General features: G+C 43.3%; 1 protein-coding gene across 2 annotated transcripts; it reads right to left on the reverse strand.

The window, feature by feature from the left end:
* Nucleotides 1-470: 470 nt before the first annotated feature.
* On the reverse strand, nt 471-19,743 carry UBE2G2 (ubiquitin conjugating enzyme E2 G2). 2 transcript variants are annotated; one of them, XM_081007342.1, is made up of 6 exons: nt 19,581-19,743; nt 15,722-15,757; nt 15,593-15,638; nt 6,765-6,883; nt 3,779-3,919; nt 471-2,520 (listed from the first exon to the last, which is right to left on the reverse strand). In XM_081007342.1, exons 1-6 carry the CDS (start codon nt 19,621-19,623, stop codon nt 2,408-2,410), a joined length of 498 nt encoding a protein of 165 aa, XP_080863468.1. In that variant the 5' UTR covers nt 19,624-19,743; the 3' UTR covers nt 471-2,407. The 2 variants fall into 2 exon arrangements, with proteins under 2 accessions (XP_080863468.1, XP_080863469.1); XM_081007343.1 differs by lacking the exons at nt 15,593-15,638; nt 15,722-15,757 and having other exon boundaries at nt 19,581-19,668.
* Between the last annotated feature and the right edge of the window lie 6,578 nt (nt 19,744-26,321).

Consider the following 26,321-nt stretch of genomic DNA (forward strand, 5'->3'; position numbering starts at 1 on the left):
CCAATGGTCAGAGATGAAGGGAACTGGAGTCCAACAATATCTGGAGAGCTAGAGGTTCCCCACCCCTGTGGTAGACAGTTAACCCCCCTGCCTGTAAACACTTGCCCATCAAATCCCAGATGAAACAGAAGATTGCTGAGGTTCATTCTTTACAAACTGGTATGTATCTGCCCTGCTATTTCTAGGTAAATGTGCTTCAGTGAGGGTGGGTCACACTTGGAGCAAAGAAATACACTGTTATGTCTCTTGCTGGTTCGAGCCCACCCAAGGATGATTGTGGGCAGCATTCCTGCATTGCAGGGGGTTGGACTAGATGACCCTGGGTGTCCCTTCCAACTCTACAATTCATTTTCTACAATCTGAAAGACCCCACATTCTCTCATCGTGGCATTGAATCCGAGGTAAATACACTCTGTTCCACATGTAGTACGTGTTAAAGTAGGACATTCCAAAAACAGTAGTACAAGTGATTTTGTACTTTAAGGAAAATATGCATTTATTTTCATTGACAATATTTGTGTCCAATATAAAACAATGTGTTTAAATACACTTGAATACTGTGTAAGAGCAGGACAGCTTTCCCATATGTAATCACCATTAAACAAAGAGCACCTTCTTTCCATGCTGCTGTCTTGTTGGACTCGTCCAGCTAAATTACAACTTGTAGAATAAATAAACACCTCCCGTTTGCCATGAAAACCACCACTTGTAGATGTTGTTTTGGAAAAATACTACTACTTCCACCCTCCCCTAATCCATGCCCAAAGTAACATCTCTTTCTCAAAACCCTTTAAAGTAGAAAGGTCTTCTAATTCAGGAACAACTCCCACAGAAAATCACTCTCGTAAGGTCAGGGCTTCATGCTGCTAAAAAAATGCCTAGAGTCAGCTTCCGCTGCGGATCAATCAAATTATGAGAGCTATTTTTCCTGGAAATTATGCCACTGTAAAAAAAAAAAATGAAATTGAATTTCAATGCATGAAATTTCAGAGAATGATAATCCCTCTCAATCAGAAATTGATTAAATTGTAAACAGTATAAAAGTAATTAAAATGCAAGCTTAAGCAAGAGATATTAATAGTATTTCTTGCCATGTAACTTTAAATTTGGCATTCTAAAGTAGTACAGATGTAGTAAGAAATGGTTGTCAACTGCTATATAACCTGGCTTTGAAATACACACCAAGAACCTGTTTACTGCTCAGTTGTTCCCAGCCAGTAAGAAAGTAAAGCAATAACTTTTATTCTCCTGGTACTAGACTAAGAAACTAGAGGATGTCCAGTACTACTTAGTCTAGTGTTTCCAAGATAAAGATTCCCTCCCACAGCACACTCAGGTAAATAAAAGAGTAACTGAAGTTGAATACCATCAAGTCCTGCTAATCCAAATAATATTCACACTTGATTTTGTTCTCCAGATTTCTATTAGGAATACAGTTTGGGTGACATTAGATTCAAGACTCTTTGTATTATGTTTAAGTGCTGTCAGCTGAGGACTGAAGATTAACTTTGGAAAGACTGCTCTGCTGCAATACAAGGTATATCTCTTATGAGTAGAGATAGCTGTTAAAGAAAACCAATACATTTTAGAAATGAGGATTATTTATGAAACTTTCTGGAGTTGTACCAAGTTCAAATAATGTCTCAAGAGGAACTCAGTAGTGCTTGAAGGCTTTCAAAAGTAGCAACATGAAGGCTTACATTTGGGAAGGTTAACTGCTGTACCTGGAAGCAAGACACTGATTACACTGGCCACTTCTTCTCTGATTTACCTCAATTAGATACAGTAATTCACTTGCTCTCAAAGTACTCTTGCCCAGCAGCTTAACTATGTTCTCATTTGACTTCAGGTGTGGTTGCTTTGTGGTCTTAAGCAGGAGAGAATCTGAGGCCTTCAAAAGTTACATCCAGTTATGAAGTAAGACATCCTTAGAACAGCATTTCTCCATTTCCAGACAAGGGAGTCCAATGGTGTTTCAGCAGCTTTCCATGGTTCTGGGCAGTTATTAATTCATAGATCTTCTCAACCCCATTACCAGAAAGTGCACAGTACTGCACTGAAAAGGGTTAGGAAAATATAAATATAACTGAAGAGACACAGACGCTATGCAATGCTCCCATGCTTTCACTAGTGCAATGAAACCACAGCACTATGCAACTTTTCTCCTATGACTAAATCCACTTGTATCGCAGCTACTTACATGTCTTATGTGGAGGGAGATCCCTCACCCTCAGAAGAGTAAAGAAAAAGGGAAGAGAGGGGGGAGAGAGGATGTGTGTGTTATTAAGACATCCAGTCAACAATTTTGCAAGATTTGCTTTTTCCTATCAACACGGAGTACTGCCATCTGTCTGTCTGATAAAAGATCAAATACTGTGATTGTCAAATGTCTGTTCCTTCCTTTTTTTTAAAGCCCAAGTGATTTCTGGACTATTTGCTTGGCTATTTTGTTAAACTGCTCTCTGTCTTCCCGCCACATTTTAGAAGCATCCACGTTGGCTCCACTCTCATCATTCGGTTCTGAAAAAGGGAAATAAAAGAAAAATTGGGTTTAGCATTATATATGAATGCACCCTAAGACTCTGACTGGTCCTCTGCCTCTTCAGTTTCATCCCCTACTGCTTCCAAGGATTGCTGGCACCCTAGACCACCTTGCAGAACTGCAAGATACACAATGTACTGGACTCTATACATGGATTACGGACCCAACCAATATTTTAATGGGGCTACTAAGTATTTACACTATACCACAACTGCACGTGCACAGTGTTAAAGAAAGGGAGTCGCAGAATTTGAGGCATCAACAGCCACAGAAAACTGCCAGTACATATAGGGACTGAAAACAACTCCAGGATTGTAGGTTAGGTAGTGAAGCTGGCTAACTGAACAATTTAGTTTGGCAACCCACATTTGACGGTCTGAGCTATTCCATCTTCATTTAAACTGGACCTATAAGTTTGCTTTTGAATTGGTATTTGGTTGTTGTTGTTAAATTTGTAGCTGTTTCGACAGCAAATTAGTAGAATGGTGGTTTCTTAATTAAAGCAAATCTCACAATTCCTTGAGATTTATTTAAGCCAAAGTTTATGTGCATAAGCACATACCATTCATGTCCGCAGGGGCTTACAGAAATAAGACCTCAAATAATGACTATTTCAATGCCAGAATGAGTAGTATTCTTCACCCTTGTCGTCTGAACATACTGCAGTTCATCAGCTTGCTTTGCACTTTGCCATAGAGGGAGAGTAACAACTTTCTTCTATTTAGGTAAACAATGAACTATCTGAACATAGGATTTTCAACTCATCCTAAGGAGCCCTTGCTGGATCAGGCCGAAGGCCCATCTAGTCCAGCACTCTGTTCTTGCATGAAGATCCTGAGCACAACAGCTGCGAATCCCAGATACTGGCATTCAGAGGCATATTGTCTTTAACAGTGTAGGTACAACATAGTCATTGTGGCTAGTAGCCAGTGACAGCCTTATTCTCCAGTCTTCAAAAGTAGCAACATAAAGGCTTACATTTGGGAAGGTGGACTGCTTTACCTGGAAGCAAGACATTGATTAAATTGGTCACTTCTTCTCTTCGTAGACACAATTTATCTTAAAGAAAAGCCAATGCCAAATCTAAGGGAACAGTAGACTACATAAAAGAGAACCATAGCTAAACAGCTTCTAAGGTGGCTGCTGAAACTCTTGTTATTTTAGCAGCCTGTTAATTGGTTGCTGCTTGAACAGCTTTCCTAGCTTAGTGTTTGGAGATGAACTGCTGTTTCATACCTGCCAGCATGCTGACCACTGACAAGAGGATCTTCTCCACGCTCTGTACTGGGCTCCATCGTTCTGCGCTGCTTTCATAGCCCATGGGATCATCCCCAGGAGCATGAAGAATAGAAATACAAACTCTCCCATCTGGATAAACTGTGGAGAAGAAAAGTATTTTGTTCTTTAGCCTCCTCTACACAACAGTCATTTAAGAAAAACAAAAAGAAAGTGGAAGAATCTAGGAGGCAACAGTATACTTTTTGCAACTACAGAGCTAATGTTCTTAAAACACACATCTTTCTAGATAAAAAGGAGGGGTCAATCGATCAATTTCTGAGGGATTCCAAATTCTCCAGTGTAATATGTTTCCCCACATGCTTTCTGTCCAAACACTGTCCATCGTTTATGCATTTTAGGCTACTATCCTAATCCTTTTACCTGGGAATAAATATCATATAACACAATAGAATTTACTTAGGTGTGCATAGGATTACACTGACATTAGTTCTTATTTTAAGGTGTCTTAAAATAGAAGGACAAGTTCCCCCTCCCCAAAATACTCCCCTAACAAGAAGGTCTACAGCCTAAAAGATGCTAGATTTTTAAAGTCAAGAAACCTTTGGTGCATTTTTAACATTCCGCCTTGCACTAGTGTTTTGTGCCATTTTACTGTTTTTCACTTTGAATGAGATTGAGAAAGACCATGCTATAAATATAAATTGGTATTGCTCTTCTAACCAACTGACTGGGAGAGAGATTTGGCTCTTCACTTTTATTTTCTCTCTCATGCCCCCCAGAGTTGTTCTTCCATTTGTCCAGCTACTCTCCACCCAAAATAACAGCAGAGTGAAACGGGTGGTAGAAAGCTGCCAGGCACATTTTCAAATCTCCCCTTCAGCTAATTTCTGTGCAAGTTTGAAACTTGTTAAGTGCTATATATAGGTTACTGTGTTTACTCCCTCATTACAGCCTTAGGGTAGGGAATGGTTGTTGTTGGTCTATCCATAGCTGAGGGAAAGGGAGAGAAGACTTTGATGGATCTCTATTCTGTAGAGGAGGAACATGAATAGAAGAGGCAAAGATGATATGCTTTGAAAGTCCCAATAGTCAAACTTAAGGGAAATAATACATGAAAAGAGAGTTAATCACACAGAGTTGAATTCAACATCATGCTAATACAATTGTTCTGTTAGTGCAAGCATTTCTGCTTGCCAGATGGAACCATCTCCCCTCTCGTGCCCTGCTGCTGCTGCTTCTTTCTTCTTCTTTGGTGATCACTCGCAGCCGAGTAAGGTTGTCTTCCATGAACATGGTCTTAAGAGTGAGTCCATAAGTGACTGTGGAGGCCAATTCTGGATCCACATGTCCTTCTGCAGTGAGGACATAGGTTTCCGGGCAGGAGTTGATCAAGGTGAGGGTTTGCCAAATGTATCTTTCTCTTAGCACGTTTCTCCCTTTCGTCCTGAGTTTAAAGTCTTCAAAGTCCATGACACTTTTAGTAAAGGCTGTTCTCCAATTGGAGCACTTGCAAGCCAGTGTCTCTCAATTGTCAGTGTTTATACTACATTTTTAAAGATTTGCCTTGAGAGAGTCTTTAAACTTCTTTTGTTGACATTATGCTTTCCATTTTTTAAGAGTAGTTGCTTTGGAAGACAAAAATAAGGCATCTGAACAACATGACAAGTCCAACGAAGTTGATGTTAAAGAATCACTGCTTTGACACTGGTGATCTTTGTTTCTTCCAGTACACTGACATTAGTTCACCTGTCCCCCCAAGTGATATGTAAAAAATTTCAGAGAGAACCTTTGATGGAATCTTTCGAAGAGTGGCAATGGCCTTTACAAGTGGTTCATGTTTCACAAGCATACAGTAAGATTGGTAGTACAATAGTTTTGTAAACAAGCATTTTGGTTTCCCCGCTAACGTCCCGGTCCTCAAACACACTGTGCTTCAATCCGGAGAAAGCTGCACTCGCAGAGCTCAGGCGATGCTGGATTTCAGCATCAATGTCGGCCCTTGTGGAAAGATAGCTGCCCAGGTAAGAGAACTGATCAACATTTTCCAACATTACACTGTTAACTCATGCTCTGCAGAGCTGATTTAGGAGGTGGAGGGGGGCAAAAAGCCCCATTGCACTAGTGGGACTCATTGCACAGATTCCCACCAGAACAACAATTTAATTGAATCTGGTCCATGCTTTTGGTGGGCATCATTGTTCTTCTTCTCCAATTGCTACTTCATGATACCTATCAATCTGCCTATAATGCTCCTAGAGAAGTATCCAGCTCTCCTGGTATTAAAGACATGGAATTCAGAAAGGAGGTCTCAACCCTGTGATTTTTTCTTTTAAGACAATGGGAATTATGCAGAGGTCAACTAGTTACTGTTATCAGTTGGGAAAACAAAGACAAAATATCACCAGAAATGGAGCTACTGACGAACTAAATCAATCGGTAAATCTATATGTCAAGTATTTGTAATCTCAGGCTGTAATTCAAACCTCTCCTCTCCCCTACCAACAGGATTTTATGGACACCAGGTGGATAGGGCAGAAGTTCAGATGGGGAAGCAAGGTTGCTGATCCTATCATGTGATGGCAGTGAGACCAGCTTAGGTTCCATCAGATCCCAGGCTAGCTCAGCCCTTCTATCTCCTCCATTCTATTTCAGGGCATTTTACATTATGAAATTACTGACATTAAGGGTAAATGGTATACAGAAGATCACATCTTGTACTATGCTTTATTTTGTACCACAATTCAAAGTGGCTTACGAGTAAAACATAGTTAAAAGGTGTTAACCAGTGACTAAGTACATAGTTCTCTAATTGTGTAATAATGAACAACAACAAAAATCAAAGGGTAGGTCCAGATAATATGTAGCTCCTGCTGAAGATAGCCGAAGTGGTTTAAGGGTCCATTAAGCTTTTTCTAGATAGCTGGACTTGATGACATTCTTTACCCATGTAGAAAGCATAAAGGCACCTATTGGTAGAACTTACTGTTGGGATGAAACATCTCACATGTGAACCTCATCTTTGGAGGACTTAAAGGATAATCAAGAGGAAAACTCAGAATAGCAGGGAAAACGCCATACTCAAAGCATGTGTCTTCTGGGCCCCTGAAACAAAAGAAACATTACATCTATGCAGCATGGAAACAGTTGGCACCACTTTCAAACTAGTTCCAAAATATCAGCTACTAAAAATGAAAGTTGATGGTAATCAAGTATTTCAGCAGCACAAGGAAGTCTCTAGATTAGTAGATACATGCAATTATAACATGGAAGTAGTTTCCAGACTGCATGAATTGAATAACTATAAACTATTTAGGAGCGTATTCTCCATTTCAAACAGATCAATCTTCAAGAGGATATCCAAGATGTAATCCAGTAGAGATTTGGCAAGCACCCTTGCTGCTAACTTTCAGGGAGCTCTTGAATATCTTTTAGGCTGACAGACCCAAGGAGTTGTTTAGATTTTGCCAAAATGAGTGAGTCAGTTTTACGATTATTGCATGTTGATTTTATGTGTATATATTGTAGTACACCACCTGGCTATTTTATGAGTGGATGGTTTATATATATTTTCCTAAACATAAATAAGTTGATGATAAACCATAATTGATGTTATAGTCATAGTGCTTTGATGCAGCTGTACATTTGGCACTGCCACAGATGACTTATTGAGTCAGCAATCATACTCAAGAACCAAGGCTAAAGAAGCAGGGGAAGCCTGTGCTGCAGGGATCACCACCACTTGCTTCCTCCACAATGGACAGTTAACTAATGGCTGTTTAACCGCCATGCATATCTGGAATAATTAAATGACCCCAGGAGGGTAACTTGCATCACTTTGCATGCTATGGCAGTAGAGAATTGGATCCAGCTAGTGGGCCAGATGGAAGAGACTCTTGAGAGTCCCATGGACTGCAAGAAGATCAGACCTATCCATTCTTAAGGAAATCAGCCCTGAGTGCTCACTGGAAGGACAGATCCTGAAGCTGAGGCTCCAATACTTTGGCCACCTCATGAGAAGAGAAGACTCCCTGGAAAAGACCCTGATGTTGGGAAAGATGGAGGGCACAAGGAGAAGGGGACGACAGAGGACGAGATGGTTGGATAGCGTTCTCGAAGCTACCAGCATGAGTTTGACCAAACTGCAGGAGGCAGTGGAAGACAGGAGTGCCTGGCGTGCTCTGATCCATGGGGTCACAAAGAGTCGGACACAACTAAACGACTAAACAACAAGTGGGCCAGATCCTGAGTTCCCCCATTCTCAGGGCCTGCCCACATGTCATTACTACGAGCCATTTTTCCCTCTGTACTATGGCAAGCACACTAGGAAGAAAAATCTGAAGTTTATCCCAGTGGGGTTTGAAGTTACCACCAATCAGCTGATCAGCAGTAATGTAAGCCCTATTTGGCTGGGCTTACATTTATCTTTCGAATGCAGCATCCAACTGTACATGGACAGCAGCATCTCCACCTGCCCCTCACCTAACTTCATATATAATTTGTGATTTAAAATAGCCTCAGTTTAAATCACTCCACCTGTTGGGGTCTTTACATATATAAGCTGTATACAGTTGTACTCCTGCAACTATAAATATGAAATAGGATTAACTCTCAGTTATTATTGTGTTTTGTTTTGTTTTAAAGTTGTAACATCCAATATTGGAGGTCTGATTCCTAATACCAGGTTAAGAAAGTGATTTTTTTGGCAGCAGGGGGTGAGTGCTAAGTTATTCTCAATGGAAATGCATCACTAAATACTACAACTAAGCTACTACTTGACTCAACTTTCACTGCAAAAAGAAAGAATCAGAAGCCCTGTTTTCTCACCTAATAGTAAGGATACAGCTTTTCTGACACACTATTCTTACACTTATGCTTTTGCAACCAAGTGATCAGGCCCAGATTAGGCTCAATGCTATTACATGACATAGAGCAGCAAGCTCAGTTTCCAATGGGTCATGGGCTGCCTCAGCCCTTCTCCCTCCCTAGAAAAGACCCATCTGGGGGCTTCCTGCTGGTCTCTGCAAGAGGCCATCAGAGACAACTCTGCCCAGTCCACACAGCCCTACACTCGTCTGCTTGCCATTCTACAACTGGTGATTTGTCATAGCTAATTAACAGCATGCAAGCTTCCATGCTGGATGGTAACCACTTCTACAGAAGCTGCTTCAGCATGGGTCACCATAGGTACTAAACTGGTCCTGTTTCTCCCAACACGTTGCTTGGAAACCACAGGTGACAAGAAATTCCATGCAAGCGACTGAGTGGGCTGGCAAAGAACGGACAGGTCTCTTTAGCTGTTCTCAGCCTGTTTGTTAATTTTCTGAGCTTGTCATAGAAGACAAGAAGCTTGTCCCTCAGCTCCATATGTTAAGTGCCAGCCCAATTTGTGGAAAGCACATTTACCCTACTTTCTGTGCCACTTAAACAAAATATTAGACAAGTAACTTTGGTGAGCTTATTTACAACGCTTTACTACACAGTGAAACCCAATGTGTACTGAAAAATTCATGCTGTTTCCTTAGAAGGAAGCCTTGATTATAAAGAGTTAACTTGTTCACATCCTCTCTAACCTAAAACAAGAAGCTGAAAGGGAGAGAAATCAAAGCTTGCACATTAAATTACTAGGAAGGTCACAACACTGCTTAATTACCAGGGTGTGTTTATTCAATTATGCTCAATCTGTCTCCAAGGCATGTTCCAGATTTTAGTGCCTGCACGTCAAGAGATATAGCCTACAGGTGCTTGATCTTGCTACTTTGAAGACACTATTATAATGCATGGACAAAAGTGTCAGAAACTGCCATTTGCAAGGCATTGTATAACCAATGTTTATTATTTCTATAATGGTCTGATGGAAAGATGTGCATGTTAGATTTTAACACAACAACTCAAGTAATAAAAGCAACTTCAGGATACGCAATTAGGATGTGCATGCTGGCCAGACTTCAGACTTTGAAGGTAAGCATACCCAAGGTGCACACCCAGATTATAAATGGGGTTACATGCACACCAAGCACTGACCATAATTTTTGGCAAGCTAAATCATTCAAAGTGGAAACTTCCACCTGTATGCCCATAGCTTTTCTAGACAGTAATGAACTTGTGTTTTTGAGCACTGCTGAACAACAAACATAGGGCTGAATTTCAGAATTAGAGTCCTCATAAGTAGTAAGTATTAGAAGTAAGAGTTTCAACCTTTGCTACCTCTCTATTGTTATTTTATTTCCCTCCTACAAATGCACAACCTGTGCCTCTCATTTTTTCTCAGTGTCACTTCTAGCATATTTCTTCTTGGGTCTAAACAGCTTCTCCTCCTCTAGAAAACAAAAACATCCCCCCTCCTTTTTTTCTTCAACAATCACCTTGGCAAAAAAAATCTTGGAGCCATCATAGTCTAGCCAAGTAGAACTTCACTATTACGCATTTCTCCTTCCAAAAACAGAACAGGTTCTTCTTTCCAATCTGTTCACCTAATATAGCTTAAGTGCATTGAGCAGAACCCCTTGGAGGGCCTTATTTCACCCTTTAATTTCTGTGCTTTTGTCGAAGACCACCCAGATAGTTTCATGCCTGAGCAAGGATTTGATGCTGGTTCTCACATTCAGATCCAACACTCAAGCAACAAGACTATACTATATCACTCTACCCACTTGTGATTCCTGGACTGGGATGGCCTTGCAACACTATTATATGCTCTGAGCACTCCTGAACAAAGTTTATAGGCAATTTTGACAAGTGCTATGTTTAGATGTTTTATTTTAGAAGAACCTTTATTTGCTTACAAGAACAGTGTTTTTTGATCCTCAATCACCTGAAGTTTCCTCTATGCTTCCCTTGGTCTGGTCAGGATGCAATCCCATACTTTACCTGGGGGAAAACCACCGATCTTACTTCTGAACAGATATATATATATATATATATATATATATATATATATATATATATAGGTTCCTCTGTTTATAATGAGATATATGTTGCTCACTCTGGGTTGTATCTAAGTCATGCTAACTAAGGTCCACTGATTTAAATGGGTCTATTCAGTGTATGGCTGGATACAACCCTTAAGCCCTAGCAGAAAGCATTTCTGCTGTACTGTGAATGTCCAAAGAGACAACAGCATGGATATAGTACGTGTTAGAAATTGCAAATGTAAGCCTTATGTATATGAATGGGGCAGTAACTTCTGCTATTATAGGCAAACTAGAAGTGTCAGGTACCTTAACCTCTTAAAGTAACCATAATCTATGTTATTAAGAATGAAAATTGATGAACGCTCTATTCACTGAAGTAGAAGATATTTGGCATGCATTCCAAGTTACTACAAAAGAAGAAGTCTAAATCATAATGATAATAAATTATTTATATAAAAAGTAACAGCTTTGTAACTTTGTTTTTATACTTTTGATTTAGCTCCAATTTATTTTTTATCATTCTTCATTGCTTTTATTTTGCTTGTAATATACCCTGAGTATTTGTTAAAAAGTTAGGGTATAATAGTGAAATTAAATAAGGCTGTGCCAGTTATTTCACTATTTCTATGCACGTGTAGCAGAAAAAATTATTTCAACTTCCCAGGTGCTGGGAGCAAGTTCTAAGTTAGAACTTTTCCAGTACTCTGACTCCATATTAGGTAACACAGAACTATCAAAGCAACATTCTGAACCAACATTCCCCACGTGGAAATTGCCTCTGTCACCATAGTAGGGAGAAATGATATAGCTTCCACCATAAAAGCAAAATACATGCTTAATGTCTCCTATTATGGCATTGTAGGATGCAATTAGGTATTTTTTAAAAATATATATCATTTGCATATTTAGACTGGAACCAAATGGATGTTTTTTGGTCCTAGAATAACAAATTATTTTCCTGGGCAGTTGATCTTTCTGGATCAAAGTTGATCATTACCTTTTATTTGTAAGGCAACTACCATTTCCCAATCTAAGCTATTTCTTTGATATTAAACAAGAAAAGCTACTCACTTCTGGGAGAAGAGAAATAGCATGCCTCCTTTCTTTGTCTAGCATTATGGGAACTAGCAGGAACATACCAATACTTTAAATCCAACTCTTCATGACCCCATGGACCAGAGCACTACATTACAAATAGCATTACAAATAAGTAGTAGTAATAAAAACAAAAACCTTGGATCAGCCATTAGACACACAACTTTCAGACACCTAGATCTATAGCACAACATAAATTCACTACTTAATGATAAACCTGTACAGAAAAGTTATTCCTAATCTAAGCACGGTTCCCACTAGGCTTCCTTGCTACATTTTAAACGTGATAATAAATAAGTCTAGGTAGTTTTACTGCTACAATTTCTAAGGGGTTAAACATTAATACTTCCTCCACCCTACCCCCATAAACTTTAAAATAGCGACACTGAGCAAGTATTCACTTGTTACAGACTGTATATCACTCTTCCAGCTCTCAGTACGTAATGGCTGCTGATAATTAGGTGCAATACAGTAATATAAACTATAGCGCAGAAAAGTACAAACAGAAAGATCAAGGGGCTGAAGCAACTTCCCTATGAGGAAAGGTTACAACGTATGGGGCTTTTTAGTTTATAAAAAGGTGAATGGGGGGACGACCTGATGGAACTGTATAAAATGATGGCTGGGTGGTGAGAGATTTTTTCTTCCTCTCCCATAATTTTAGAAGCCAGAGTCATTCAATGAAGCTGAATGTTGGAAAATTCAAGAGTGACAAAAGGAAGTACAGTGGTACCTCGGAAGTCGAACGCAATCCGTTCCGGAAGTCCGTTTGACTTCCAAAACGTTTAGAAACCAAGGCACGGTTTCCGATTGGCTGCAGGAAGCTCCTGCAACCAATTGGAAGCCGTGTTGGATGTTCGGGTTCCAAAGAACATTCACAAACTGGAACACTTACTTCCGGGTTTGCGGCGTTCGGGAGCCAAAACGTTTGACTCGCAAGGCGTTCAAGATCCAAGGTACGACTGTAGTTCTTCACACAACACATAGTTAAACTATTGAATTCGCAACAAGATGTAGTGATGACCACCAATATGATTGGCTTTAAAGAGTGGATAGACAAATTCAATATGCTTCTAAATACCCATTGCTGGGAGTCCTGAGGAGTCTCGTGTATTGCTTATGGTTTTCCCATAGGCTTCTGGTTAACAGAGTGCTGGACTTGAGGGGGTCCTAGCAGGGCTCTTATTTCTTAAAACACCATTCACATGTAGCTCAAGATATAAGAAAAACTTGGAAGTTTTTAAAAGTTAGTGGTGTCTTGATTTTCAGTGACGCATGACATAAAAATATTATGACAAACAGCCATGAATTTACATGTATCTTAGAGCATAAGCAAAAACATTATAACAGTAACATACAATTACAGAAAATAAAAGGGTAGAAAACCTTCACATAAACATATGGAACAAAAGAACAAACACTTATGGGAGGTCAGTTAATGCTATAATAATTGTTTTTAAGCACATTTGTGTGTGTTTTCCAATTTTTATGAAAGCAGCTGCAATCCCTGCTCCCAAAATCTTACAATGCACAAAGGGGAATTCCACAATGAAGTAAACATTTACACTAAACTGAAATATAATTACATTTCTAGACAGCTTTTTGAAATATTGGCTTAAATTTGTACTTGTTATTTTTAAGAGCAGCCTTTAGGCTAGCCAAGTTCTAACAATGAATACTTTTGTATCATTTTAGTGGGGTAAACTGTTGTGATAATGAGCACTAACAGTTTTCAAATGCCATCCGTTTTGAAGTTAATAAAGCTAAGTGAGAATAGCCTGATAAGAGAGAGAAAATACATTAATCTCACATATCAAGTTAATTGATTTACGCAACACAGCACTCACATGGTATGAAGCTGGAAGTCTTTATGTATTCCCATTATCTAACACTGCCTATTTGCACTTTTGATGTGACAAGATCAAAGGTGAGCATTTATTTGCTTTAGAAATTGTGCACAAGATCACAGCACTTGTTTTCAGGCCCTAAAAACAAGCATAGTTTTACCAAAGTGGACCTACTACTGGCCATGAGATGGACACAGCAAAACTAAATAAGATTTTTTTGCTAAAATCATTGGGTCTTGTTCCACGTAAGTGTATTAGGATCAGATGCCAACCAGTGTTTCTTTTCAGCTTTGGCCACACTGAAAATATTCAATTTATGATGTTTCAGCAATACTAGTTTTCATCATGAAATGCAAGGCTTGGTATTTCTGGTATGTTTGAATAGCAGTCATTCTTATCACCCTTCTAATCTCACTCCTGAAACTTCAGACTCTACACTTTGATATTCACATCTACATAGAATTAAATTTTTCAGAAATCATGAAAGTATTACAGCTCTGTAGTTCTTCCAAACTGAGCCTTTAATACAGAGGACCAAAGTAAATAAACAGAGATGCCTCATTATTATTAGCTTAATCTTTATTGGTGCCACTCATAAATTAGGCACTCTCATTATCAACGCAGCCCTTGATTACACCTCCACTACAGTGGGAAGGGAAGATGCTGATACACAAATTCCTTGAAAAAATGTTCAAAGTACTCTTTCCATGTGTACATGTGTGTTACAAGGCAGAAAATAACATTTGGTATTTAAGAACTTCAAAAAAATGACCCTGCTGTATACTGGCCACACTTCCTTCCAAAGCACTGGTTTATTATAATCCAAAGTTTATTTTATTGCAATTTGACTGGTAGCCTGATGCACAAAATTAAGCATGTGTTTCTCTATTCTATCACCTATGGCCACACAATCAAAACTTACAGCGAACTTGTAACAGTTAGCTTGTTACTTTAACACCCGCCTTTCTCATTAGAAAAAGCCTCCCAGATCAATGGTATACAGACTATTTTAATTTCTTCCAGTGTGTCTTAATGCATACTGTACTGCTACAATTTTCCTGAGCTATGATCCTATCTGAAATTTTATACAGCACATTGCCAAATAACACAGAAAGAGTGCACTTCAGAAGAGGAAAACCGGACTTCAGAGAAATTCCAGATCTTGAGACTTGTGTCATATTGCTTGTGTTCCCATTGTCTGTACTCTTCATTTCTGAAACATTTTTAGACATTCCCTGACAGTGGCAAGTTGAGCCATCTGCAAACTTCGTAAGACAAACCCCAAAAGTTGGGGCTATGGTAAAGAAAGCCCAAGTCTTTCCAACAGCCAAGGTCCCCTTTGAGTGAAAATGGGATGCACAAACCCTTGTTAAGATAAACGTGGAAAATAACTCCCCTAAGGTTGGCTAGACCTCAACAATTTCACCACCTGTTTCATCTCAATTAAAAACAACAACAAAAACACCTTGTAGGTGAGAGAACAATGCTGAAAAGTCTCTCTTGTTCCTACGTGGCTATGAATAAGCTAGTTGAAATTCAAGACACTAACACTATTTCTCTTCTTCATTATCTTAATCTGTCCCAGAAGGTGTGGTGGCATGCAAAACTCTTAAGTTCTTTCTGTACTAAAGGCCACATATGAATTCAACAAAAAGGAGAAGCCTGCTTGGTTGGCAAACATTGCTTTTTGTTTCATTTAAGACTAGAAAACGAGATTATTATTGAACTCGACAACTTGCCCTCTTTGCAAGTTGGCAAAGCTTTTATCTTTTCAGAACGTATTAAGAAGACTTGTGTTGGCAGGTGGATAAATGCAACCTGAACTGTTTCAGGGGAATCCCTAAACTTGATACTCCGTTTATTAAAAGATGCACATAGGATTACTTTTTGTTCTCTGAAGTCCACCAGCAAAATGTATGTAGATATAATTTTAAAAGAATAATAGCTTATAAACTTACATTATCAAAGCTTCCCATTCAAAGAAATTTTCTTCATTCATAGGCCCTATTTAAAGACAAAATGTATTATTTTATTTAAAGTTTTCTAATTTCAAGGTATACAGATATAAAATAAATAGGATTCCTTACCAGCTACTATGCCTTCTGGAGGATTCAAGGTCAACTCTAAAATTAAGAATAAATATTTTAAAGTATTATTCCTCAGTTCATTAATTAATACCACACAAACAAGGCATTTAATATTCTGCCAAGACAATCTATATGGCCACAATAATTTCTGACAGCAATAACAGATAACTCAACACATGGAAATGATTTAGAACAAGAGTAAACTTTATATCCTACTATTTTGTTTGTTTCTTAGCTAGCTTGCTTGCTTGCACACTCACAAGGGAATAAGCCTCGTCGAATACAACTGGACTTACTTCCAAGTAAACATGCATTATCAGTATTCTTGGAAACCCAGTTCTCTCTTTAAAATTTTCACCCTCCACTGTTGGAAGCAGTATGCTTCTGAATATCACTTGCTGGAAACCATTGTTAGTGTCAGGCTCGGGTTCTGATTGCCTGCTTCCCAGAGGCATCTGGTTGACCACTCTGAGAACAGGATACAGGACTGCGATGGCTGCCAATTAGTTTGTGGGCCCAATTCAAAGTGCTGGTTGTGACCTATAAAGCCTTAAATTGCTCAGGTCTGCAATACCTGAAGGCAGCCCTCTTTAGGGAAGCTTTTAGTGTTTAACAGACTACTGTATTTTAATACTTTGTTGGAAGCCACCCAGAGTCGTTGGGGAAACCCAGCCAGATGGGTGGTGTATGTATGTATGTATGTATAAATAAATAAATAAATAAATAAACCTCAAGAACAACCTCTCTCCATACCTGGACCCCGTGATCATCATAAGAGGCCCTTCTTCATGTACCTCCTCCACAAGAGATCCAGAGGGTGGCAACACAAGAATGGGCCTTTTCTGCACTGGCTCCCCAAGGAGGTTTGGCTGGCGCCTTCATTATACCATTAGGCACCAGGCGAAAATCTTCCTCTTTAAATAGGTCATTGACTGATTAACATCTTATACTGCTTTTAAATGTGTTTGGGGGAGGGGGGTTATTAGTTTGGGAGGTGTTGTTTTTATTAGTTGTTTTGTGTTTTTATCTTGCATTTTTATGTTGTGTACTGCTCTGAGATCCATGGATGAAGGGCAGTATACAAATCTAAAAACTAAAAAATAAATAGATAGACCACTGGTCTGATCCAGCAGGCATTTCTTATATTCTTAAATCTAGTTCTCACTGCCACTGCCATATAAAACAAGAGATGACTTGTTTTATATATAAAAGAAGCTTGCATTCTATCATTTATATTGAGGCATGCAAAAGTATGTATATGAATACAGTCAGCAAGCAATAAGCATGAGATCTTACAGCTATTCAAGTTTTTATTTATTTTAGCAGATGGAATCTATTAGGCTTCCTGGTTCCTAAATTGGAAGGAATTCCACATCATGTTCTATCAGTGCAAGCATTTCTGCTTGCCTGGTGGAACAATTTCCTCTCTCCTCCCCCATGCTCTGCTCTTGGGAGTTCTACTGACCACCCCTACAAGCCAATTCGGGGGCTGTGTGCAGGGCATCTTGGGGATGACAGGGGCAAAAGCCCTGTTGTGCTAGCAGAAGTCCCTGCATGGGCTTCTGCTAGCAGAGCCAGTTGGCTGAATCTGACCCACAGTGTTCATTAACAGGTGCCGACTCCAGCATTCCCAAGCCTAGGACCCTGCAGGGGTGTTTTGGACTGCAACTCACATTAGCCACAGGCTAAGGAAGGCTGGCATATTCCTACCACTTTTCTAGTTGTTTACAACAATAAGATCTAGAATGTGAGATGATGGCAGGAGAAGAGGACAGGAGAAGTGAACAGGAGTGAAAAGAGGAGTTACTGCTCTCTCTAGTGGAGAAGATGCAAATATCAGCATCAAATGATTATTTTTAAAAAAGTGGTTCTCAAACTCCCCCCACCATGGACTACTTGAAGATTGCTGAGGGTCTTGGCAGACTACTTAATGATTTTTCTGCCTATGGAAGCAATTATCATGTGCTATGGTAGATGTTGTATGATTTTTTGTCTTTTTGTTGTTCCCTTTATTTCATATCTATTTTATTATATTTACTCCATAGAATTCAAACTGTAATGCAATAAAATGTAAGACATAACATAATCTATTAAAATACAATTAAAAATCATAGAATCATATGAATATTTAATGTTTTTTTCCAGGAAAAATGAATTTCATTTGCAAATTACCCTAACTTGCATTGGAAAGCTAACTGATGCCCTAGAGAGTGGTCTTATTTAGCACATTTATTTTACTTGTATTTAGTAAACAAAGCTAAAAAAATGTATTGAAACAGTCAAACTTGCTTAATACTGTACTACTTTTGCAATTGGCCTCTATTCACTGTTACTATTAAACTTACGAAACAGAAAATTTTCTGTGGGAAATAAAGCACTGGAGAAATTTACATCGCACATAAGTGAGCCATGTATTTGTTATTTTTTGTGTTTATATACTACCTTTCAGAGTTAAACACATGAAAGTACCTTTACCTTTATATTTAATGATATAAATTTGACAAGACTGCTATATTAAGAGGATTTTTTCCCCTGAGTCCAGCGCTTTCCCATAGGCTCTGCTGCAAGAAACACAAGAAACTGCCTTATGCAGAGTAAGATCATTGATCTATTTAGCTCAATACTATTGAGCTCAATACTCAATGAGCAGCATCTCTCCAGAACTTAGAACTGGAGCCTCTTTTAGTCCTACCTGGAGATGCCACGCACCTGGGGCAAATGTCCAACACTGGGATACATAGCTGACTTCAGCAACCATAGCCGACAGCCCTGTTAAGGGTTTCTCGTGATTAGCTAATATGGCACTAGGTTTGTCTACTGTAGACTTCCTGAGCAGTCTGTATTAAAAACATTACCTTCTTTTTGGCATCATCATTCCAACTTCTCTTACATACTGGTAACTGAATGACCAAACAAAACGCCTTCCACACAGCAAAAACTAACTCTCATATTTCTGTTCAAGTTCTTAAATAGAACTGCGCAGCAGTACCCTCTGTTTGTTGCTGTCTAATTCAGACACAAAAGAGAAGCAAGCGCTGAAGTCTCGGCTGCGTTGTTAACACTTCAGACGGTAGCGCTTATTACAATATGCCATTATGAAAATTTTGTTTTGTTTTTCAAATATAAACCACCAAAGGGACTTGGGAAATTGATATACAGTCTAAAGAAAACACCCCACACCCCTGCACATTTTTTTTTTTTAAATGTCCAGGAGAATACTACTATATAGAGTGAACCAAGGGATGGGGAACCCGTGGCCCTGTGGACAATGTTGGATTACAATTCACAGCTGTCAACGTTTCCCTTTTTTAAGGGAAATTCCCTTATTCCGAATAGGATTCCTCGCAAGAAAAGGGAAAAGTTGACAGCTATGCTACAATTCCCATTGACTATACTGGGCGGGCCTGATGGCACTGGAGTCCCAATTACTTCTGGAGGGCCGCAGGTTCCCCACACCTGATGAGAAATTCTTCTCTTTCGACGCACCAGATTTCCACATACAGGGGACTGATGTGGGGGCTTAGGGGCAGTATAGTCCCAAAAAGCCAAAGCCAATTTCACGGCCTCCGCTGGTGCGATCCAGCAAAGGGAGTTTCCCTTGCGCCTGATGTATGTCTGCCCTGGCACGGGGCACCAGAGACTGGCGTGACTGGATGGAGGAGCCTGACGAGGAGTGATGGGAGCAACGGCCAAGGGACTCGGAAGGGTCGCTCCGAAGCCGGCCGGGACTGCCACCCCGCAGCCCCACCGCCACCCCCAGCAACGGAGCCCGGAGCAACGGCCGGAGGAGACGCCGCTTCGTAGCTCCCGCCTCTCCCTCAGAGCCCCCGGGGGCGCCTGCCCTCGCCTCCCCACTCACGTTTATACTCCGCCATCAGCCGCTTCAGCGCCGTGCCCGCCATAGCTCAGGCAGTGACGAGGGGAGTCGGATCCGGCGCCAGCTGTTGCGCCTCGGGTCACCGGAACCATCCGAGGAGCCACTTCCGGTTGCCCTTTACCATAGAGAGGCCGCTCTCGGAGGAGGCTCTTCGTTCTCTCCCTAGAGGTAGAAATAGTAGAGGGAGCCTCAACTTAAACGTTTTCGATCGACCTTTCCGGCTTTATTTCATTCCTCGCTTCGGAGGGGAGCAGGAATAATGGTAATCGGTGAAGAAAGCCTTCTCCTTCGGCGACGTTGGGAAGCGGGCCTCACAACTCAAATCAGTCTAGATTTTCTAGCTCGGTTGCCACTCGTGGGGAAATGTCGCGTCTTTTCAGGGTTTTGGGCCAAAGTGCAACCCATCTAGTATGCAAGCCAACGGACCAAACGGAACACGAGGGCTTCTGGGTGCAAGTGGGCGCTGGATCTGGCCTCGGAATGGAAGGAATCGTTTGTGTCGCCTGAGAGGTCGTGTTTTGCATAAGGTGATTTTGAATGGAAAGCCAACGCAGTCTCGTTCCCTCCTCTGACAGCGAGTTACGTTGAAGGGCTGTTATAAGCCGCAATACTCCCATCTAAGACGTGGGCGATAGCGGCCCTAGGCTGCATTGCTACGAGTGATCGCCAAAGAAGATTTTGCTCAGCCTCACTGCCAACCCCAACCTGTAGCGGGATGTGGAGTACATTACAGTACAGTACAGACAAAATAAAAATATTCCTTCCAGTAGCACCTTAGAGACCAACTAAGTTTGTTATTGGTATGAACTTTCGTGTGCATGCACACTTCCGTGTAAATCGTTCTCAACCACAGCGCACTCCTGTCTTTTCACTGGCGGGGCTATTCGAGTTTAGAAAGAGCACTGTTATGTACTGAGTTGAATAGGATCCAAACTGTAGCAGTCTGATTGGTCCTAGAACAATAGGATCCAAAAGGCAGCAGTCTGATTGGTCCTAGAACAATAGGATTCAGAATGCAGCAGTCTGATTGGTCCTAGAACAATGCAGCAGTATGATTGGTTGGCAGGAACCACCCAATCCTGCTCCAGATAGAAGTGAATCCACAACCTGATTGGCTTACAGTAGAATTCCAGAATTAGCCAATCATGTGCAGCCCATTGTGTAAATAATGTATATAAAGCAGATACTGTGAGGGGACATTTATTCATTCCTCCTCACCACTATGAGCTGAATAAAGAGCATGAAATCACTTTGCGACTCTGAGTATATTTCACTGGCGACGAGGATGGGATCCCGCTGAGCTGACTGCCACACACAGCACCGCAGCACCGCCAACTGCCGCACCGCTGCCTCGCACCGTGTATCCAGGCTTCAGCTCCGGGGCACAAGGAACTCAGAATGGCAGCCAACAGCAGCTTCTCGCCATTCAACCCAGCATCTGGAGACTGGGAAGCGTACGCCTCCCGTTTCACCTTCCTCCTAGAAGCCAAAGGGGTCACCGACGAAGAAGACGCCAAGAAGAGGGCGATATTCTTCAGCGTCTGCGGAGAGGAGACGTTTGAAATCGCCCGGGCTCTCCTTGCGCCTGAAGACGTCGCTACTGTTCCATACAAAACAATAATGGAACAGCTGAAGGGGCACTTTTCGCCGCAGCCCTCAGTGGTGGCTCGTCGAAATGCCTTCTACGCAAAGCGGCAAGCCCCTGGGGAAACCATAACTGGGTTTGTGACCTCTCTCCGCCAAGCCGCCCGGTTCTGCAACTTCTCAGAGCTGGAGAACATGCTTCGTGACCGCCTCGTCGGTGGCCTGAAGGATGAGAAGCTGCAACGGCGCCTCTACGCTAAGAAGGACCTAACGTTCCAGGTCGCTCTGGAGGAGGCCCTGGCAACAGAAGCTGCCGAGAGGTCGACCCAAGAGGCACGGCCGAGCCTGCCATCCCAACCGAGGGTCCACCATGAAGACCTCACCGACGACTCAGGATCCGACAGGGAGGAGGTGCACCGAGTACAGCAGCGCACTCAAGCAGCGCACAGACCACAGCTGCCTCGACGAGAAGGAGGGAACTGCGCAAGCTGCGGGGAGAGTCACGAGAGGAGGACCTGCCGTTTCCGCAACGCAGAGTGCAGGCAGTGCAGAAAATCGGGACACATCGCCCGGGTGTGTCGGGCTCGGCCCACCCGACACCAGGCATCAGATGACCAATCCAAGAGCCCCAGGTCCCGGGGCCCAACGCACCAAGGCAACTCGACGGAGCTCACGGACTTCCAGGTATACCAGTTGCCCCACCCCAACGTAGAGAAAATTTATGTAGAGGTACAGATAGAGGGGGCCCCATGCCGCATGGAGCTTGACACGGGTTCAACTCTATCCATAATCTCGGCAAGGACCTTAAGGAAACTGTGTCCCACTGGGGGTCCCAAACTCAGGCCGGCCCCATTCACCCTCCGGGACTTCCAGAAACGTAAGGTCCCCACAATGGGGGTGGGGACCTTCAGGGTGCAATACCGAGGGCGGACGCGGCAACTGGACTTGCTTGTGGTCAAGGGCCCCTACATTAGCTTACTGGGATTGGCATGGTTTGGACCACTGGGGCTAGCTGTCACCGGGGTGAACCACACTAGCTTACAAGTGGACGTGGACGCCATATGCAAGGAATTTCCAGGGGTTTTCGATGGGAAATTGGGACAGTATACGGGCCCCCCCATTGCGCTACAGCTTGACCCCGCAGTACGACCGGTCAGGCTCAAGGCCCGCCGGGTCCCGTTCGCCTTGAAACCCCGTATAGACGAGGAATTGGACCGACTCGTAGAGCAAGGAGTGCTGGAGCCGGTGCCTAATGCTCCCTGGGAAACCCCAATCGTCACACCCGTCAAGCCTAATGGTTCGGTCCGCATCTGCGCAGACTACAAATGTACCATAAACAAGGCCCTCACGGCCCACGCATACCCAGTGCCAGTGGTCAGCCATGTCCTTGCCACCCTGGCTGGGTCGAAAATTTTTGGCAAGCTGGACTTGGCCCAAGCATATCAACAGCTGCCAGTAGATGAGGCCACAGCAGAGGCACAGACGATTGTGACGCACAGAGGAGCGTTCAGGGTAAAGCGGCTGCAATTCGGTGTCAGCGTGGCACCAGGCATATTCCAGAATATAATGGACTCTCTCCTTAAAGGGATTCCTGGCGTCACCCCCTTCTTCGATGATGTGTTGATTGCCGGCCCCACACCAGAGGAGTTTGAGGACCGCCTCCGCACCGTTCTGCACCGTTTCCAGACGGCGGGTCTCAAGGTGAAGCGGGAAAAATGTCTACTAGGAGTGCCTCAGGTGGACTTTCTGGGATTTATGGTGGACGCAGAAGGGGTCCACCCGACTGGGGACAAGGTACGGGCCATTTGTGATGCCCCAGCGCCCAAGAGCAAGACTGAACTTCAGGCCTTCTTGGGACTATTGAACTTTTACCATTCCTTCCTTCCCCACAAGGCGGCGGTAGCGGAGCCCCTACACAGACTCCTGGACAAGCGGGCCCCTTGGGTGTGGGGCCAGCGCCAGGAGGCCGCATTCCAGGCAGTCAAGGACTTGCTTGTCTCAAACTCGGTCTTGGCACACTTCGACGAGAGGCTGCCGGTGGTGCTAGCATGCGACGCCTCACCCTATGGCATCGGAGCTGTCCTGGGGCACCAACTCCCGGATGGAAGAGAGGTACCGGTGGCGTACTTTTCCCAGACACTCAACACAACCGAGCGGAACTACTCGCAAATCGACAAGGAGGGTCTGGCAATCGTAAAGGGAGTAAAAAAATTCCATGATTTCTTGTACGGGCGGCCCTTCACCGTGGTGACTGACCACAAGCCGTTGCTTGGCTTGTTTGCCCCCGAAAAGCAGACCCCCCAAGTGCTGTCTCCTCGCGTCCTCAGGTGGTCAATTTTCCTTGCCAGCTACCAGTATGCACTGATTCACCGACCTGGGAAGGCGATGGGCCATGCGGACGCCCTCAGCAGGCTACCACTACCGGAAACAGGCCCTGACCCAGCACCTGCACAAGAGGTTATGAGCCTGGAGCTGCTTCCCGACCGCCCCATTCAGGCACAAGAAGTTGCACACCATTCCAAGAAAGATAGGGTCATCTCCCGGGTCCTGGACTGGGTGTGGAGGGGATGGCCCAGCAGCAGCCCCGGGCCAGAATTCGCCGGCTACACAACCCGCAAACATGAACTGTCGGCCCACAAGGGGTGCCTGTTATGGGGAAGCAGAGTCGTTGTTCCCCAGCCCCTCTGCAAAAGGGTCCTCACAGCCCTACACGAGACACATCCAGGGGTAGTAAGAATGAAGGCCCTTGCCAGGAGTTATGTGTGGTGGCCGGGGATCGATGGAGAGATAGAGGCCTGGGTCAAACACTGCCAGGCCTGCCAAGAATCCCGCCCAGATCCCCCAAGGGCCCCAGTCCAGTCCTGGGAGTCCGCCCGAGCACCATGGTCACGCCTGCATGTGGATTTCGCTGGCCCCTTTCAGGGGAAAACATTCTTCATAGTGGTGGACTCCTACACCAAATGGCTGGAAGTCGCACTGGTACCGTCCACTTCCACGTCCGCAGCCATCCGGGTACTACGCAGGCTGTTTGCAACCCACGGGCTCCCTGACACTCTCGTCTCAGACAACGGGACTGCATTTACATCAGGAGAATTCCAAACCTTCACAGCGCAGAACGCCATCCGCCACATCCGTTCGGCGCCGTTCCACCCTGCCACCAATGGCCAAGCAGAACGCATGGTGCGGACCACCAAGGACACCCTTCGCCGCATGACGCAAGGGGACTGGGAGTACCGCCTTGCCACATTCCTTCTAGCACAGCACAGCACCCCCAGCTCAACGACTGGCCGGAGCCCCGCTGAACTACTAATGGGTCGGCGCCTTGCAATCAGATTGGACCGCCTTCACCCCGATAGAGCTCAGGATGAGGTAGTGGTGGGGGAAGGCAGGAACCCCCGGACCTTCGAGGCCCAGGACCCAGTGTACGCAAAGAATTTTGGAGCAGGCCCAGCATGGGTACCCGCCACAATCACCAGGGTCACTGGCCCCGTGTCGTACGAGGTGCTAACGGATGGGGGGCAATGCTGGCGCCGCCACTGCGACCAGATACGGCGACGATTCCCGGGAGAAAACCAGGAGGAGGACAGGTCAGAGGAGTCCCAAGGGAACAGCGGGGCAGTGAGGCCCATAGAGCAGGAGGGGCCAGCAGGAGAGGCAGAATCAGTAAATACAGAGAGGACCCGTGAGGCCGAAAGGACACCGGAACCAGAACCACGACTGAGCGAGCCGGTTGCACCAGACCAAACAGCCGCATCACAGCCAGCATCCTTGGAACACGAGCCAGAACCCGGAGCCCGGACCAGGGAACACCCCAGGCCACAACGCACACGTAGGCCGCCGGCATACCTTGAGGACTATGAATGCGACCTCCCGGGCAGGACTGGAACTTAGAGGGGAGGGGTGTTATGTACTGAGTTGAATAGGATCCAAACTGTAGCAGTCTGATTGGTCCTAGAACAATAGGATCCAAAAGGCAGCAGTCTGATTGGTCCTAGAACAATAGGATTCAGAATGCAGCAGTCTGATTGGTCCTAGAACAATGCAGCAGTATGATTGGTTGGCAGGAACCACCCAATCCTGCTCCAGATAGAAGTGAATCCACAACCTGATTGGCTTACAGTAGAATTCCAGAATTAGCCAATCATGTGCAGCCCATTGTGTAAATAATGTATATAAAGCAGATACTGTGAGGGGACATTTATTCATTCCTCCTCACCACTATGAGCTGAATAAAGAGCATGAAATCACTTTGCGACTCTGAGTATATTTCAAGCACAAACTCCTCTCTTTACTGCTTCCTTCTAAGAAGGCATGCTGGTGCCCCAGCGAGTGCTTGTTTCTACCCTGGTGTAGATTTTAACAAGATGAACCCAGAAATTATTCATGTCCACGATATATGCCATTTCCCCTACCTTATCTCTGTGAGCCAACCTGTATGTCGTCACCCAGCTGAATTATTTTGTGCGCATGCGTCAATTGAGCGGCTTCACCTCCCTCCGCACAACCTCCATCTCGCTCTGGGTGACGGCGCCGCAGAACTCGGGCTTTGGTCTCCCGTAACTTAAAAACTGTCACGTTCAATCGGAATTACTCGATCCTTAATTTCGATTCCATTCTAGATGTATATAAAATAACAACTACTACTACTAAACCCCCGGCCATGATAATATTTATACTCTGCCCACTTGGCTGGGTTTCCCCCCAGCCAATGTGGGTGGTTTACAGCATATATAAAAACAGTAAAAGATCAAGCATAAAAAACTTCCTGATACAGATCTGCCTTCAGATGTCTTCTAAAAGTTGTGTAGTTCTTTATCTACACAGTATAAAGACAGGGAGAATCTGTGCTGTACAAGGAAACAGACTTTTGCTTCTTCACAAAATAGAAAGGGAATCGCCAAAGTGCTAGGAATCATTTAACTTTCTTTTACTCAGTACTTGTCAATTAAAAATGCTGTCTTGAAACTGATTATGGGAAATGTGAAAAGTTTATAATTTATTTAGACCACTGTAAAGCAGATGAAAACATTAGCAAGATTTTAATCTCACTTGTAACAAATATTATGGACAGTATGGATAGACATAAAATATGGATTACAATATGCAGTTGAAAATGTTGACAATAGAACCTATAGGGGG

This window comes from Podarcis pityusensis (genome assembly GCF_964106645.2).
Source record: "Podarcis pityusensis genome assembly, chromosome: 5".
In the NCBI taxonomy this organism is placed as follows: Eukaryota; Metazoa; Chordata; class Lepidosauria; order Squamata; family Lacertidae; genus Podarcis; species Podarcis pityusensis.